Source organism: Copadichromis virginalis, linkage group LG3 (assembly GCF_057382275.1).
Source record: "Copadichromis virginalis isolate Kocher_CV1m ecotype Utaka linkage group LG3, C_Virginalis_male_GT1.1, whole genome shotgun sequence".
NCBI classification, from domain to species: Eukaryota; Metazoa; Chordata; class Actinopteri; order Cichliformes; family Cichlidae; genus Copadichromis; species Copadichromis virginalis.
In genome coordinates, this window is record NC_140620.1 from 56,485,151 (window position 1) to 56,501,773 (window position 16,623).

General features: G+C 38.6%; 1 protein-coding gene across 1 annotated transcript in view; it reads left to right on the forward strand.

The window, feature by feature from the left end:
- pde5ab (phosphodiesterase 5A, cGMP-specific, b) overlaps window positions 1-16,623 on the forward strand; it is a 69,376-nt gene that overhangs the window by 4,470 nt on the left and 48,283 nt on the right. The window contains exons 3-7 of the mRNA XM_085451780.1: window positions 378-551; window positions 6,089-6,178; window positions 6,875-6,946; window positions 7,257-7,346; window positions 7,440-7,577. Of these exons, the coding sequence (XP_085307906.1) occupies window positions 378-551; window positions 6,089-6,178; window positions 6,875-6,946; window positions 7,257-7,346; window positions 7,440-7,577 (564 nt within the window). The remainder of the gene's footprint in view (window positions 1-377; window positions 552-6,088; window positions 6,179-6,874; window positions 6,947-7,256; window positions 7,347-7,439; window positions 7,578-16,623) is intronic.

Sequence of the window (16,623 nt, forward strand, 5' to 3'; positions counted from 1 at the left end):
AAAGAAAGGAAGTGACTACAGCGCACGGTCATCTGGTAAAAACAAAAGCAGGCTGTGGTTTATTTCATATTTCACAGTTATTGTGATGCTCTCTTAACACTGTGATAAAAAAAGAGTGTAGCAATATTACTTTGCTATAAATGCTATGTTGTAAATGCTAAAAATTCCTCTATATCATTTTTTTTATGATTTAGTCTTTTGGAATAAAAAGTTAAACTCTAAATATAAGATGCTAACAGTCACCAAAACTGGAACATGCAAAAAAAAAACCCACAATTATTTGTGTTTTTGTCATATGTACAGTATTGGCTTATAACTTCTATTTCAGTCATTAGTTTTATTTCAGTTGTGTTGCTACTTTTTGTTTTTGGTCTCAGGTGGGTGAGGATAGCTCAAACAGGAAGTTCTTGGTCAGCCGGCTGTTTGATGTGGCAGAAGGAACCACACTGGAAGAATCTTCCAGTAACTCTATCCGACTGGAGTGGAACAAAGGGATTGTGGGACACGTAGCTTCTACGGGACAACCACTCAATATCAAGAATGCTTACGAGGTGAGCACTTTTAAGTCTTCTTTAAAAACAGAGATCTTTAGCAGCATCAGTTAAAGTATCTTACATGAGCTGATTTGCCGTGTGTATGTGGGTGTTCAAAAACAGACTTACGTATGCTTTAGTTTAGTTTGATCATTCTTGCTGATAGAGCTCAGTGGATATGAGAGGAACCAAAGAGGGTGAGTAGGTCAAAGTGCTCCTCTCGAGTTTCAGCTTTTACCACACATGTGGACGTATGGACGTAATACAAACTAGCGATTTAATTTTTGGGAGGCTTGCAGTGCCTGTTGGCTTTGGTCATGTAATAAAACATACATTGGTTGTGTTTTTTCATATCACTCTGTATAGCCACATGGCAAAAACAGCTGCTGACAACAACCAAACAAATAAAAAAGAAATACATACAGTCAGAAAATTATTTAAACCCCTGCTGATTTTGTAAGTTTGGCCACTAACAAAGAAATGATCAGTCTATAATTTCAATGGTAGGTTTGTCTGAACAGCGAGAGACAGAACAATAACCAAAAAATCCAGAAAAAAGTTAATAATTTGCATTTTCATGCAGGAAATAAGTATTTGATCCCTTTGAAAAAAGTGCTTGGTCGCAAAACCGAAGGTCAAACGTGTCTTGTAGTTGGCCACAAATTTTGCACACATCTCAGGGAGGATTTTGTGGCATTCTTCTTTGCAGATCCTATCCTTGTCATTATTGTTTTGTGGCTGATGTTTGGCAGCTTGAACCTTCAGCTGTGGGATTAAGGTCTGGAGACTGACTAGGCCCCTCCAAGACCTTAATATGCTTCTTCTTGAGCCAATCCTTTGTTTCTTTGGCCGCTTGTTTTGGATCATTGTCATGTTGGAATACCCACCCATACCCATTTTCGATGCCCTGTTCGAGGGAAGGATGTTCTCACCCAAGATTTGACGGTACGTGGCCCCATTCATCCTCTCTGTGATGTGGTGCAGTTGTCCTGTCCCGTTGGCAGAAAAACACTCCCACAGCATAATGTTTCCACCTCCATGTTTGACGGTGGGGACAGTGTTCTTGGACTCATAGGCAGTTTTCCTTCTTCTCCGCCAAACACGAGTTGATGCCAAATAGCTTGATTGCGGTCTCATCTGACCACAACACTTTCACCCAGTCCTCCTCTGAATCATTGAGATGTTCAGTGGGAAATCTCAAACAGGCCTGTACATGGGCTTTCTTGAGCAGGGGGACCTTGTGGGCACTGCAGGATTTCAGTCCTTCACGGTATAGTGTGTTACCAACTGTTTTCTTGGTAACTAGCGTTCTGGGCTGGTTCCAGACTGTTCTCATTGTCATTGAAACTCCACGGGGTGAGATCTTGCGTGGAGCTCCGGATTGAGGGAGTTATTTTATGGTTCTTCAATTTGCGAATGTTCGCACCAGCTGATGCCACCTTCTCACCCAGCTGCTTGGCAATGGTCTTGTAGCTCATTCCAGCCTTATGTAGGTCCACAATCTTGTCCCTGACATCCTTAGAAAGCTCTTTGGTCTTGGGCATGGTGAACAGCGTTCTTTTATACAGGTAACTAGTTGAGAAGGCTCCCAGTGTCAGCTTGTTACCTGTATAAAATACACCTAGGATCCAGAAATCTTGCTCACTAATAGGAGATCAAATACTTGTTTCATTCATCAAAATGCAAATTAATTTGTAACCTAATTTATCACTGTTCAAATAAACCTACCATTGAAATTATAGACTGATCATTTCTTTGTTAGTGGGAAAACTTACAAAATCAGCTGGCAGTTCAAATATTTTTTCCCTTACTGTATAATTAGTCTTCTTATTTTTTTGCAAGCTTTATGTAAAGCTTTATGTAATGTAACACAAAGCGACAGGTACTAATAGCATCAGTGTTTGATGAGCATTTATTTACAGATATGAATGACAGCACATTCATTTCTGCACAGTGACCCCAAACTGCCACTGCATTAAAAATTGTTTTGCTAAATATATTTACAAACATAAATTAGGCACCATGTTGTTAAAATATAACAACGTTATATAGAGCATATTTATAAAAATATAAATAACATTTCTTTTAAACAAAAGCTCATTTTGTATAAATGCTGTGTAGATGCTGTGTAAACCAGAAAACATGAATGCCATGTGGAGGTGCTGGATTGTTGAATTCTTGCCAATAGAACCTTAATGTGTTTTGGCACATGAATAATTAGATGCCTGTTTCTACTGTCATGCATAAGCTGCTCTTCTTTTTTGCACCTGTGCACAGATAAAAGGCAAATTAGAGGCCTGATTACAGCTATATAGGACAAAAGCATCCATGTTCTACAGGACAAATCCCGAGTACAGGGGAAGCAAGTACCTGACTGTTAGCATGCTGCTGTTATGCTTGTACTGCATTGGCAGTGTGTTTGGTATCGTTGTCATACTGAAAAATGAGCATGTTGCTAATCACATACTTTCCAGATTGCATTCATAATTTGATCAATTTTGACAAGATGCCCAACACCACTCGCTGAAATTTAGCTATGAGTAGATGCATCTGAAGGGCCAAATGCATCTCCCTGTTGTTGTTTCTCTGTATTTTTTGATTCTGTCAATCTGCTGTAAATACTATACGCCACACACCATGATAAGATATGCCAAGTTTTCAGCTAATAGTTCTTTGATAATAATGTTGTTGGGGTAAAAATGCAGTTTCATGCCTGTCAGACTGTTTTATCTTTGTAATTTTTCAAAGATTCAGCTAAAGAAATTGGAATAACTGTGTTATGTGTTTTTGTGACAGGCTTAATTAATAATCTCTGTTAAGTGTCTCAATAAATATAGAACCATTCCTCTGAAAATAGTCCGGTACAAGGACTAGAGTAAAAAAAAATCCACCAATGCCCAAATAAACCCTTTGAAAGACCTTCCAAAAGCCTGGAATACTGCTGCCCAAGACCACTTTAAAAATTACAAAATGGTCTGGTAGGCTTGAAGCAAAATAAAGAAATGAAGGGAAGCTCAAGACTTTTTGCATGACACTGTAAATCAAAACATGCACAGCAGCAAATAAGATGGACTGGTGTGGTGTGATTCTGTGTGTGCAAAAAAGATTTCCTGCTGGGTACCATCCTCCTTTGATAACACTGTCATCTGGTTGCCTGCCAACCACAAGATGATGATTATGGAGCTGGAAGAGAAAGAGAGAGAGGAACAGATCAAGAATGACTTATGGGATGTGCATGTGCATGTGTGTGTGTGTGTGTGTGTGTGTGTGTGTGTGTGTGGGTGTGTGTGTGTGTGTGTGTGTGTGTGGGTGTGTGTGTGTGTGTGTGTGTGTACCTGCTAAGTGTGCACTTGGGGGTTCAAGTGTTTTTGAGTGTGTCTGTGTGTGAATCAGAATCAGAGTTCTTTATTAATCCCAGAAGAAATTATAATTGTGTATAATTAATGCCTGCATGGATTTGTGTCATGAAATGTAAAAAAAAAAGTGCACATATGAGATTTGTTTTCCAGGTCAGATTTAATTTGTGCTTCTATGGCTGACCTTATTTGCTTTATAGTTCCTCGTATTTGTGTTCAAATATAATAATGCGTAATGTTTGTGTATGCATCGCCTCCCTGCCACAACTGCAGCTGTGTTGGTAAATGCAGTGTGTTAGTCTGACAGTCAGTGTAGATGTGGCAAGCTGTGTGTGTGTGTGTGAACACACATGCCTGTGTGCTGCTGCAGAACCTCGTACTGCTTCCAGGAAGTCTATCGACATCATCTGACGGAGTCCCCAACCCTCTGATTGGATCTTTAACTTCCCATTAGTCTGCACAGGATTACATTGACTTCAGCAGCACAGGCCAAAACAGCTCCACCTCTGCCCGTTTATATTAATACAGCTCTCTGTGGAGTGGACTAAATAATGTGTTTTCGAAATAGCCTGGACCAAACCAATTTACAAAGGAGCTTGTGTGTGTGTGTGGACGGTGATCAGCTTATTAGTGCTGCGTGCTGGATTGCTGAATTAAACTGGGAGCACCTTTTCAGGAATGGAACCAAATGTTTGCCAAAGTGCTGTGTCTCACTGAATGGCCTTTCACTTTGTAGAAAATGAGTCATATAATTTATACTGAAATTAAGGATTTCTGAGAAAATTAAAGCAACAGATTGAGTTTTGAGGTGATAATTCTTTCAAAAAAACTACTGGACAGCTCGAACACATGCTGACAAAAAGCAATACAACCTGTAATACTATTTAATTCAATTTTTTTTAAACTTTTATTTATTGTTTTATTTATATAGCACTAATTCACAACAGTCACCTCTAGGTGCTTTGTATTGTAAGGTAAAGCCTACAATGTTATAGAGAAAGCAGCAGCAATTTAACGAATTCTTCCTTATTAGTATCCCCCTCTTAACACAAAGAGATCCCTGGTAAAATCAGTTGAAGGGAGGAGCAGCGGTGAAGTGAAGAGAGATGAGAAAAAAGGAGCGTATACAGAGATAAGGACTAAACACAAACTATGGGAGAGAAAAGGTAAAAGTTGAGGGCATGCAGTAGTTGTATATAAAACACATGGGTAGCAAAAAGAGGCGAGGGTAGAAGAAGGGTAAAAGAAATCCTAAAAATAGAGGTGTTTGTCTCCAGAACCCAAACTGGGAGGGTCCTGATATCTGACAGCTCTGCCTCCCATTCTACCTTTAGAGAATGCAGTCTGAGACCAAAGTGCTCTGGCGCTCCCTATTATACTTTGTATTGCAGCACTGGACATGAAGCTACTACAGATTGTACATTGTTTGCATGATGCACTGTGTGCCTGTATTGTTTTCATAGTATCAACACACGGCGGTGTGTACACCACTGAGGGCTGAGCCAGTCATATAATCCATTACTTGCTGTGTTAAGAGTGTAACTGTGAAGTCAGTGTAGGACTCCTCTTGTATGCATGTTTTTGTCAACACACAAACACACAAATCTCTTGGGTCTAGAGAATCATAGAAATGGACATAGAAGCCGAGTGTTTAAAGGTCAGCTGGTGGGTGGCAGAGCTGCAAACAGGGGAATAGTTCTCTAAACAAAACATGTCTCCATCCGCGGTCCTAGTATGCTCTTGTTAGCCTCTTTGTCACTGATCCCAAACAATAAGAGTTCTAATGCACGTGAGGTGTTTGTTTTGGAGAAGAGCGAGGCATTTGTTTGCATAATGATTGTAGCTGCAGGTGTTCAGCTACTACAGAGTATCTGCTTCTTTATGCAAATTGGACACCCAGTTGTGGTGAGTACAGGTCACTGAACTGGTTGTTCAACAGATGGGAGTGCCTCACGCCTGCTTGTTCAACAGCTTGTACTTTGATACACTACAAAAACACAAAAAGCTGAGCATTCAGAGATGTTTGAAGCATAAACCTTTTGGCTCACAGGGTTAGGATCACAATATTGCTTTTGCATTTTCATTCAAAAGCTACAGCGCAAAAAACCACAACAGTGTCTATTGAAAGCTAATGTAAGTATCAAAATGTTTGATAGCAGCTCTTTGAAAAGGGTTATATGCATGTTCTTGTTCCCCCAGGACCCCAGGTTTAACGCTGAGGTCGACCACATCACAGGTTACAAAACCCAAAGTATCCTTTGTCTGCCTATCAAGAACCACAGAGACGAGGTGAGATGCCATGATCAATATAATTTGTTATGGTTTGTTTTAAACCTTACTTTACCTTTACATAGATAAGATGTTTAAATTCTAGTGGAGCTTCTTGTCCAGTGTGTGCTGGCTATTACAGCAATCAAATCTGAGATCTCGAATTATCTGCTTGAGAAAGCGTTTCTTTTTTGACAACCTTTTCTTTTTTTTCTCCAGCGTACTAGCAATAAGACTCTCCACACACAGCTTAGCAGTTTGGCAGAGTTTACTGTACTTATTCGTTTAAAAGGCACATTCTTTTATTCTTTTTAATTCTTTTTAATTCTTTTAGAGAAGCCCCTTACTGGGCATGCATCTGGACGATGATTGAGCATGCATCTTTGAGAGAAGCTAAAGATAATTCATGCATTATGACATGACTCGTGATTTGCAGTTGTGTGAGCCTCTGCAGCCATTAAAACATTACATAGATTTGTGCCCCCATTCTCCATTTAAAAAGAACCTTGATACGTCTTATCCAAACCAAACTTTCAGTTTTCCTATTAGTATAACTTTTAATAACATTAATTAGCAGATAATTTAAATGTAATATGAATGAAGTATGCTCACATCAGTGCACATTCAGACTGATGATGTTTCCCTTCTTATTGCAATACTAGTTTAATATGTTATTTTGCTGGTTTTCACTTAACATTTTCTTTTAATTTATCGCAGGTAGTTGGAGTGGCTCAGGCTATAAACAAGAAATGCGGGGACGGTGGAGCCTTCACTGAGCAGGATGAAAAGGTTACATCATGGTTCCACCTAAAATAACACTTTTTTCAATTTAAAAACATTTGAATTTTCACCAAGACATCATCAAAGTGTGTTACTTTGTACTTGTGTTGGACAATATGACTTATATCTGTTAAAATATAACTGCGGATCAGATTTTAAGAAGCCATCCTTTAATAAAATCCTTCTTTCTCCATATTTCCCTGCTCATGTCATCCTCTCGTTGCTCTCTAATTTGCTAATTTATCTTTTTGCGTACATTTTTCCCTTTATTTTTCCTCTCTTTCTGGTACTCAGATGTTGCTCTGTTTCTTTCCAACAGGACTTCTCAGCTTATTTGGCGTTTTCAGGCATCGTACTACACAACGCACAGCTGTATGAGACGTCGCAGCTGGAAAACAGACGCAATCAGGTATGTGCGAATGTGTTTTTCTGAAGGTTAGCGTGAACATACAGTCACGCTCAGATCCATAAATGATGTTTATGTGTGTGTATGTGTTTGTAGGTGTTGCTGGACCTGGCCAGTCTGATCTTTGAGGAGCAGCAGTGTCTGGAGGTTTTACTGAGAAAGATTGCAGGAACCATCCTGTCCTTCATGCAGGCCCAGGCTTGTACCGTCTTCATCGCTGACGAGGACTCAATGGTCAGCACACACACACTAACACACATGCTCGCAACATGCTAATGTTTCTGTACTTGGTGTGCAAAATCTATTTTCAAAGAATGCAAACTGAGGTGATACGATTTACTGGCTAAATGGATGTTCGATCTGTACGATAGTGGTTGTTTGAATGCAGCGCATTAAGAGCTCAGGGCAGGAAGATTTTGATTTGATGTCATTTAAAGTGAGGTTACAAAAAAGCAGCACCTCAAAGAGTTCATGTGTTTCATTACAAGACATGATTGATATCTTGTAGACAGGTCATATATAATATGTGTAAATTATTTTAGCTGGTTGCATTTTTTATTATAACTGGACATTTTGTGTGTGATAGATTCTGGCAAATATATTGGCTGTGCGTGTCTGACAAAGAAGAAATATCAGATGATATATTGGAATATTGGATTTTTTAAATTCGTTTTAAAAATCCTATTGTAGTTAGACTTTAGAACTTGAGCTATTGGTTTGAGTGATTTGAATCTTTCTAGTGTCAGTTACTAGATCACAGAGATTTCAAAAAAGAAGAGAGAGCAAAACTCCCACATAAAGTGGCGTAGTGTTTAATGATAGATTTATCAGCATGTAAAACTTGCTTCTGGTTTTATGTGTAGTTAAAATAGACATACATTGAACTGATGCTGCAGAATGCCTTCTTATGATATAAATTTAGTGCAATAAAAAGTGTGTTTCATGGTAATTAGAAAACAATTTAGTACATGTCCCATATTTACTGTCAGAGAGAAAATACAATCTGATAAGGCAGGAAAAATTTCATGAATAATTCAGTGGCACAAAGAAAGACAAAGTGAACATTTCTTAGTGCCACTCTGTGCAAACATTAAACTACAGTACACAGCCTCCAGAGAATAAAGTCAAAATTAAAAAATGACAAATGCACCAAACAGGAAAGTGCAGTGAAGCGATTTGGAGGAAGAATTCCCCTACAGTATAGTGAGATATTAAATAAATAATAAGCTTTACTATCAAGTACAAACACATTGTAAACTTACCTTGTTGTTTGCTATATTCCTTAAAATATTTAAAACATTTTCAGTTGTGCTTTGTCTCTAACTGTAGATGACAAAACAAGTTAAGGTTATAAAACAGCAAAGTGTGATTTTGAGCAGGGCGATATGACCAAAATTATTTATCACGATATACATTTGAAAATTTGCGATAACGATATAACTGACAATATAATTGACACTAGACAAAATACTTTACAACTCCACAACTTTATTAGTGCAAAAAAACCACTTAAACAAGCAGCTGTTTTCTAAGTGCATTAAAGTTATATAAAATTTAACAGTGCAAATGAAAATTCCTTGCTGACAGTTTAACCAAAAGGCATTTCCAGTGGAAATTGGCCGACATATCCTCAGCATAACCATGTATAATATCCACAAATCTTAAAAAGGGGTTATACACACAACACGGTAATATTATGTTGAAGCTTAGCAAAGTCGTACTGAAACATTTGACAGATTTTCGAGCGCCGTGTACATAAAATCGTTTCAAGGTCAGTAAACACAACCAGAGTTCATACATGAGGCACACGGGATTATAACTTTTATAACACTGTCGATTTTCAGAAAAATCAAAGGATTGATTTTAAGTGTGCCGTATTTTCCAAACAACACGGTAATAATGACGGCCCGCTGGCATGCTCTACCAAAAATAGTGCTTTGTTGTGTATCTGACGGACGAAAGCCAACCCAGTTCCACACCACTGAAGCTGCAGCATTTTTACAAACCAGTTCTGGTTCATCTGTTTCATTCAACTTTCAGCTTTCGCCCTTCTCATTCTGCGTCGCCGACATGCTTTTTCTGCCATGTGCGTATGAAAACAAAGGCATTGTGCATGTGCGTTTTACCCACATTCTATCACGATATTTCATTTTCTTATCGTTGCCCAACATTATGCCCGTAATTACTGTGAATGGTATGATATGGCAAAGCGCTAATTCTATTTTAATTGTTAATTCCAGCAAGCAGCGTGTCAGAGTAGATTTTAAGAAGGACAAATCATATTTTATATATTTTATATCTTTTTAAAGATATATCTGGTACTAAATAGCTGTTTCAAAATAGTTAGATTTCAAAATTGGCTATTTTGACTTCCTTGTTTTAAAGACTCACAGTGTCAAGCTTTCAAATGGAAATCTGTTGCATTGCATTCTCCATTGTCTTTTTTTTTTGGCTCCTTGTGATCATTCTCGTGTTAGAAATATCTCTTATTACCTTCCATGACCTGGGATTATTAGTTGCTTTACATTTTTTTGTGATCTTTAGACAGATTGGTGCCTTTCTTCAGGATTTTGTCTGTGCACTACTTTGTAGTGTGGTGACTGTTTTATTTTTTCACCTTATTCCCTTACCTTTTCTTCAAAAAAAGATATCCACCTGGTGTAACAAATGCCTGATTACCTGAAGTGTTGCTAAGTCAAGCTTTGACACTATTTCTAAGGGGATTATTGGCACACCTTTAGGGGCACCATGCATATTTACTTTTTGGATATTTACTTGGCTGGTTTACACAAATGAAAAAAGGGTTGCAGTTAGCAACCTTAACATATTGTGTCTATCCATGTCACAAATTATCACTGTCAACCTCAAAGAAAATGCTAATTCTTGTTTAGCACCTTTAAAATTTATTTTATGTGTAGTTTTAGGCTCTAGTCATCATCTTTGTGGTTATTTTACCTCCACCAACATGTTTTTAGTAATGCGTGCATGCAAATCATCGTTCTGTCTGTAAACAGAATCGCTCTAAAAGTTTTGGATGAGTTTGGGTAAAACTTTGTATGGTTCTACAGTGTGTTCATTATAGCAATTCATTAAAACTGGCCTTGCAGCACCCAAGGTCTTTAAGGTCAGCTAAATCGTTTATTGGTCAAAAATTAACAAAGAGCCCTAAAACTTACAAACTATGATTCTTACAACTGTGGTGTGTATTGTCAACATATAGAAAGTACCATAAAGATATAAATAAATAATTAAGGATTTCAAATATCATGTCACATTTGACCTCTGACCCCTCCTTCAAGGTCAAATAAGTTAAACCTTTCATAAAATATATTACATTTAGAACTATGCTTAAAATGCCTTTGTTTGTATTGGTAACATTTAGGAAATGATACAGATATATGGTGACTTTAAATATCACATTATAAGTATCATGTCAACTTTGACCAAATATCTGACATCTGCCTTTCTTTGAAGTTGACCCCAAAACGTGCTATTTTACTGCACTACAAACTTTTAAAGATACATATTAAAAAATAAAACAAAAGTAAAAGCTGCTGTGAGCAGCCTTGGTGGAGGTTTGCACTCGCTGAGTGCTTCTTGTTTATTTTTCTTGTTTGTGTATGTTTTCAGGCAAGTTGTCCTCAAGAAGTGCAATGGATACTCTCTTTTCATATTGTGTCTATTTGAACAGGCCCTCTGTCCTTTTGCTTGACCTATCCAAGAGCAGTAATTCATTGAGAAGATTAGAGGTGTGGTATTGCTTCCAAAACATCATGTTACACCCTACATGCTATTTTTATCACCTTTTTTAAAACTATCATGGAGTTCCTTTTATGGTCAGAAATTTTCAAAGCTAACACTACTGACAGACACTTCAGGTAGCTTATGTAGGCCTTATGTAAGGTGCTTTATGTTAACATTAGTACAGTGGGGAATGTGGCAGATCAACCTTTGAACAAGAGATATTTTGGGAGATGGAAGAAACTTTTACAAAGCAGGTGCTCCAGGGAAATATTCCACTGCTGAATGAAACACTGCATTAAACAGTGGTTTGTTAGTGTTCCCATTCCTCTGTCTTGAACAAGACCATTCAGTTTTTAGTAAGGCAAAACATGTAAAATATTCTTAAGCAAGAAAAAATAGGCAGTGGAATAATTTTTTAAATTCATTTTTTAATCATAGTGGTGCAAACTTTGGAGAAAATTAGAAGTTTTGATATTTTTTTGTTAGTTTGTTTCCTTTTTCAACTTTTATTTCTGTCCAGCAGTCAAGTGGTAATTTGTTTTTTTTTTGAGCAATGACACCTATTGTTAGAAAGTGAGGAGCAAGCTGAATGCACCTCCAGTGCAACTCTAAAGAGATGCATTGATGTCACAGTACATATGCAAGCAGTGACCTATACTGTAATATCAAAAATCACTACATCAGTGTAACTTGTTAATTTGTAGCTATGCTTTTATGAGTAATAGTTATTTTTAAAAATTAGAGTTAATATTACATGACTATGCTACTTAACTAAGATGGCACAGGGTTCTGATGAGTAGAAAATGGCCTTTGGTGCATGACATTCATCTTTATGTCTGTATTTTTAATGTAGAATTAAAGGTTTTAATAGATATATTAGTATATATATCAGTCGAATATATGTGGTAATCACATTGCCACCATCGTCCCTGCCAATGCGCAGCACAGAATGAGACCCTAGGGCTGGAAGATAATCCACAGATAACACAAGAAAACTTGGAGCAATGAGCATGAGGAAGCAGGCAGGCTGGCAGCTGAGCAAAACACACAGTATTAAACTACAGGGGTTCCAGTGACTGGGCAGGCACAGTGGGATTGTCTATACAAGAAGTCACAGAAGCTTTAGTCACAGGAATATTTACGAAGGATGAATGGTGACCTGTCAATGCGTTACCGGTGTTTGAAAAGAGAGCACTGCCTTTAGCTAAGACACATGGAAAAAGGTGTGGATCTTTATGTGTCTAGGAAGTTTTAAATGGACAGTCACAGGATTAATCTATGAATTAACTTCAAAGGGGCCTACAAAACTCCAAGATTGTTTTCTGGACTAAGCACATAATTGACTGTGGTTACCCATCAAACACCTTCTGACCAGGACGGTAGACATGAGCAGCAAGCCGGTGCTAATCGTCCAGGCATTTGTTTTGTTGTACGTACAGAGGAGAGCCGCCTGTGTGATTCTACAGAGGTGGTGTTCTCCTTCTTGCAAGCAGAATAGGGTGGCCAGGTGGTCCATTTCCAGGATGTGGTTTGGAGAGCTAATCACTTCTTATTTGGCACTCAGTTTCCCAAGTAAGAGTTCCCACCACAGACGTTGGTGAAAGGATAGTTTCTGGCTTGGAAGAGGTGTCCTTGGGGGAATATCGAGCATCTGGCTTTACATTTTGTGAACATTGGCGGTAAGTTATTTTGAAATTTAAATGGGTACAGAGCAATGCCCACCTGGCCTAACAAGAATTGAGATGCTTGACTGCTTGGATGTATGCTAGGTCCAGACATTGAATAGTTTTTCTGTACCCTCGAGCCAGTGCCTTGACTCCTCTGATGCCAACTTACTACAGTCAACAGCTCACAATCACCCACACTGTAATTTTTGCTCCTTGGAAGTCAAACAAAAGGAAAAGCAGGCCTAGGGATGCATTTTTGTTATGATGATGTTGACAAGGGAAAGGATCAGGATCAGGTGTAGGACCTGATTTTGGGGTTCCCCTGCCACGATGAACTTGCCCTGGATGTTGGGTTCTGTGAGGACCAGGGCAAAGGAGAACTTGTCCTTCGGGAAGTTAAACGTACGTCGGGCCGTCAGCTCCCACTGAAACAGGGCCTTGGTAGATGTTAAACAGGTAAATGAGGAATATTCACGATGGTCAAATGGTGGCCTGTCAATACATTACAGGTGATAACACGACAAAATGGCATCAACTGGAGAATTTCCACAGCCTTAAGAATGCTGGGAGAAAGGTGAGTGACCTGAGACCAGAGGCCTGCTGCCAGGTGTGTCCAATAAAAGTGGACACAGGGCACAGCAAGGCAGAACCTCCGGAGACAATTAAACAGAGAACCAAAGAGAGAGTGACGGAGTGCGAGACAGAGAGCGAGCAAGGACGAGCAAAAACCACCACACACACCAAAACCCAGAGCCCAGTAGGGCTGCCCAGGAGGACAGAAGAACTTCAATACTGTGGATTTGGAGTTGGAATAGCTGTCTGTTGTTCTGGATTAGATTAGATTATTTTGGCTTAATTCAAAAAAGGTTGATTAGATGTATTTTACCAAACTTTGAATTGTTTCTTAGCTTTTCTATATCTTGCAATTGGTCACTTGACTAGCCCGGGTTCCATGGTTCCAGAATTTCTGCATCTCAAAAGGTACAAGGACCTCAAATCACAATGTGTGGGTGCACACAAACTGAAATTTTTGTTTTACTATCAGCAGATTCACACAAACATCCAAAGATTAGGGGCTGACGGCCAGTGACCTCCACTGGTCATGGAAAAACAGAGCAATGAAAACCTGTATGATTAACCCCTGGTTAATGATCTGACTGGAAGTCAGATCATTACAAGAGCAACATTAAAAGCAGTCACACTGACCAAGAGAACTGTTCTGATTGAAAATTTCAGATCCTTCTGTTTATTATTCCAGGAAAAAGAGGTAGCGTATTTAAAAGTGTTTTCTCCTAATTCAGTTCTGTATTGTGAGAGTGTAGGTAGTACTGTTTTCGCTTTTGTACACATATAAACACACAGATAAGAATGACCATTCCCAAAAAGAGATGTATTTACAAAAATAACTAATAGGCAAGTCTGGAAGCAGAGATGACAGCTTAGCCGCAGCATAACAATGATGTACATGATTTTGACAGTCAGTAATAAAACATAAAGCACAATTATAGTTCTTATTAATCTCTGGCTCTCTTCGACAGCATGTCTTTTATTCCGTCTTTTATTTTATTCCTTCTCTCACTCCAACCAGCAGATGGCCGCCCCTCCCTTAGCCTGGTTCTGCTGGAGGTTTCTTCCTATTAAAAGGGAGTTTTTCCTTCCCACTGTCGCCAAAGTGCTTGCTCATAGGGGGTCATATGACTGTTGGGTATTTCTCTGTATATATTATTGTTGGGTCTTTAACTTACAATATAAAGCGCCTTGAAGCGACTGTTGTTGTGATTTGGCACTGTGTAAATAAAAGTGAATTGTATAGAATTGAATAGACATTATCCAGCTTCTTTATGTGCTGACCAGGTGCATTCCTAAAGAGCAGATCTAATATCACCTTACTCTAGTAAATTTAAAAACAATTGCAGAAAAGAAGTGCTCTTAACCTGAGGTAAGAAAGGGAGTTTTACCTAAGGATGGAAAATTGATAAAAATTCAAAATCCATTACGATATCACTTTGATTCAGTTGTCTCATAATTACCATCTAACATTATATACCTGTAGGCTACAGTTCTAGGCACCAACAAAAATCTCTATGCTAATGAGGACACACAAATAGTCTTTCTCTTAGTATTTATGTATGAACACGAAGCCAACAGCACAAAGCAAAAATAAAAAACAGCACAAAGAGACTTTAAAGTGATCACCACAATGATTCTATGTTACAAACAAGAACAGGTGGAAACAGAGGCTCCAGCCTGACTGCTAATGACTATTTTTTGTTACCTGTTGAAAGTCCAGGTCTGGCTACTGGGCTGTGGTTGGCATTCACTCAGCTCTATCACTCTGGGTTCTTGGCTAGCTTAGCGTTAGCATGAGGTGTGTGGAAGTGCTTGCAAAGAGCCGAGGTTTTGTTATCAGCATAATGCAGATATTTCTGCCTGGATACAGTTTTCAACTTTATCATTGCACTCTTATCTTTGAGTGCAATAAAATATAAATAAAATGTTCATGTCCAGACTGTAGACTGTGCCACTAATTTCTTCCTCCGGAAAACAGCAGCAGATTTGCAATCACAGTTCATCACCATATAATTAGTTACTTGACAGGACTGAATCAGAAATTGATTCCAGACTGACTCCTCCCTTCTACCATCTTTATGCACCAAAGTCAAAGGAGCTTGCAAAGAAAAGCGTCTGGACTTCTTTAAGTTGCTTGAAGACGTTTCACCTCTCATCCGAGAAGCTTCTTCAGTTCTAAGGCGTTAAGGCGCCCACTCACATCCTGGGCCATCTGACCTCAGGAATTCGCATGATAAGGTGGGGCCAGGTTTCACAATGAACGCACCCGAAACTCTGGCTGATTGGGACCCACGCCCAGTTTCCCACCTTGGCTCAGGCGATTAGAGGATCATCAGGGGGTCCTTTTGTCCCTCTGTGGGGGGAAACTCCCACTAGGTTTATATCTGGGACTCTCCACCATTTGACCTTAGAACTGAAGAAGCTTCTCGGATGAGAGGTGAAACGTCTTCAAGTAACTTAAAGAAGTCCAGACGCTTTTCTTTGCAAGCTCCTTTGACTACGATGACCTGGATGACTGAGAACATTCACAGATTTATGCACCAAAGTTGCTATGAAGACAGCAACTGACTGGAAGTGCTCAGAGACCTGGTTCTCTGTCTTCAAAGCAAAGCTTTGTTTCCTTTGAAATAAGGAATCAAGTTCATTGCACGTGGTTGCACTAATTTTGGTCATGCTGCACATGTTCCAACCACTTTTTCCCCCTAGTACCACTGTAGGTTGATGCAGTGAGTGAGTGGACAACAACAAAGATGATGCCAGAAAGAGATGTTACTACAGGGACCACAAGGAGGAATTCTTTGGTAGGAAAGCTGTGATTCAGGGTGATTCAGAGAGGAGAAAATAAAAAGATCTAATTTTGTTGTTGAAAAAATAATCTTTTGGGGCTTAACGTTGTCCAGCAGACGTAAGGCTCATCAGAATAGCTTTTCCATCATTAAATATACCTGGTAGTAATCTATGATATGTTCACTCTATAAAAATACATATTAGCAGCTGCAGGCTAAAAAATAATATAAAATAATATAAACCACATTTAGGCACAACATTCTAACTATTATAATATCTAGTTATTTTATTTAATATTTAATTAATTGCTATATTTTTTTCATTTATGTGTAAAATGAACCCATACTTAGTAATATAACAGCTTTTTAACAGTATGTACTAATGTGTAAACATTATGTGCATGCCTAAATCTGGATAAAGCTGAAACCATTAATACTTTAAATCACTCAAGTCAAGGCAGCACCAATGCAACCTTTAAACAGCCACAACATGATGGATACTCGCATGTGCTC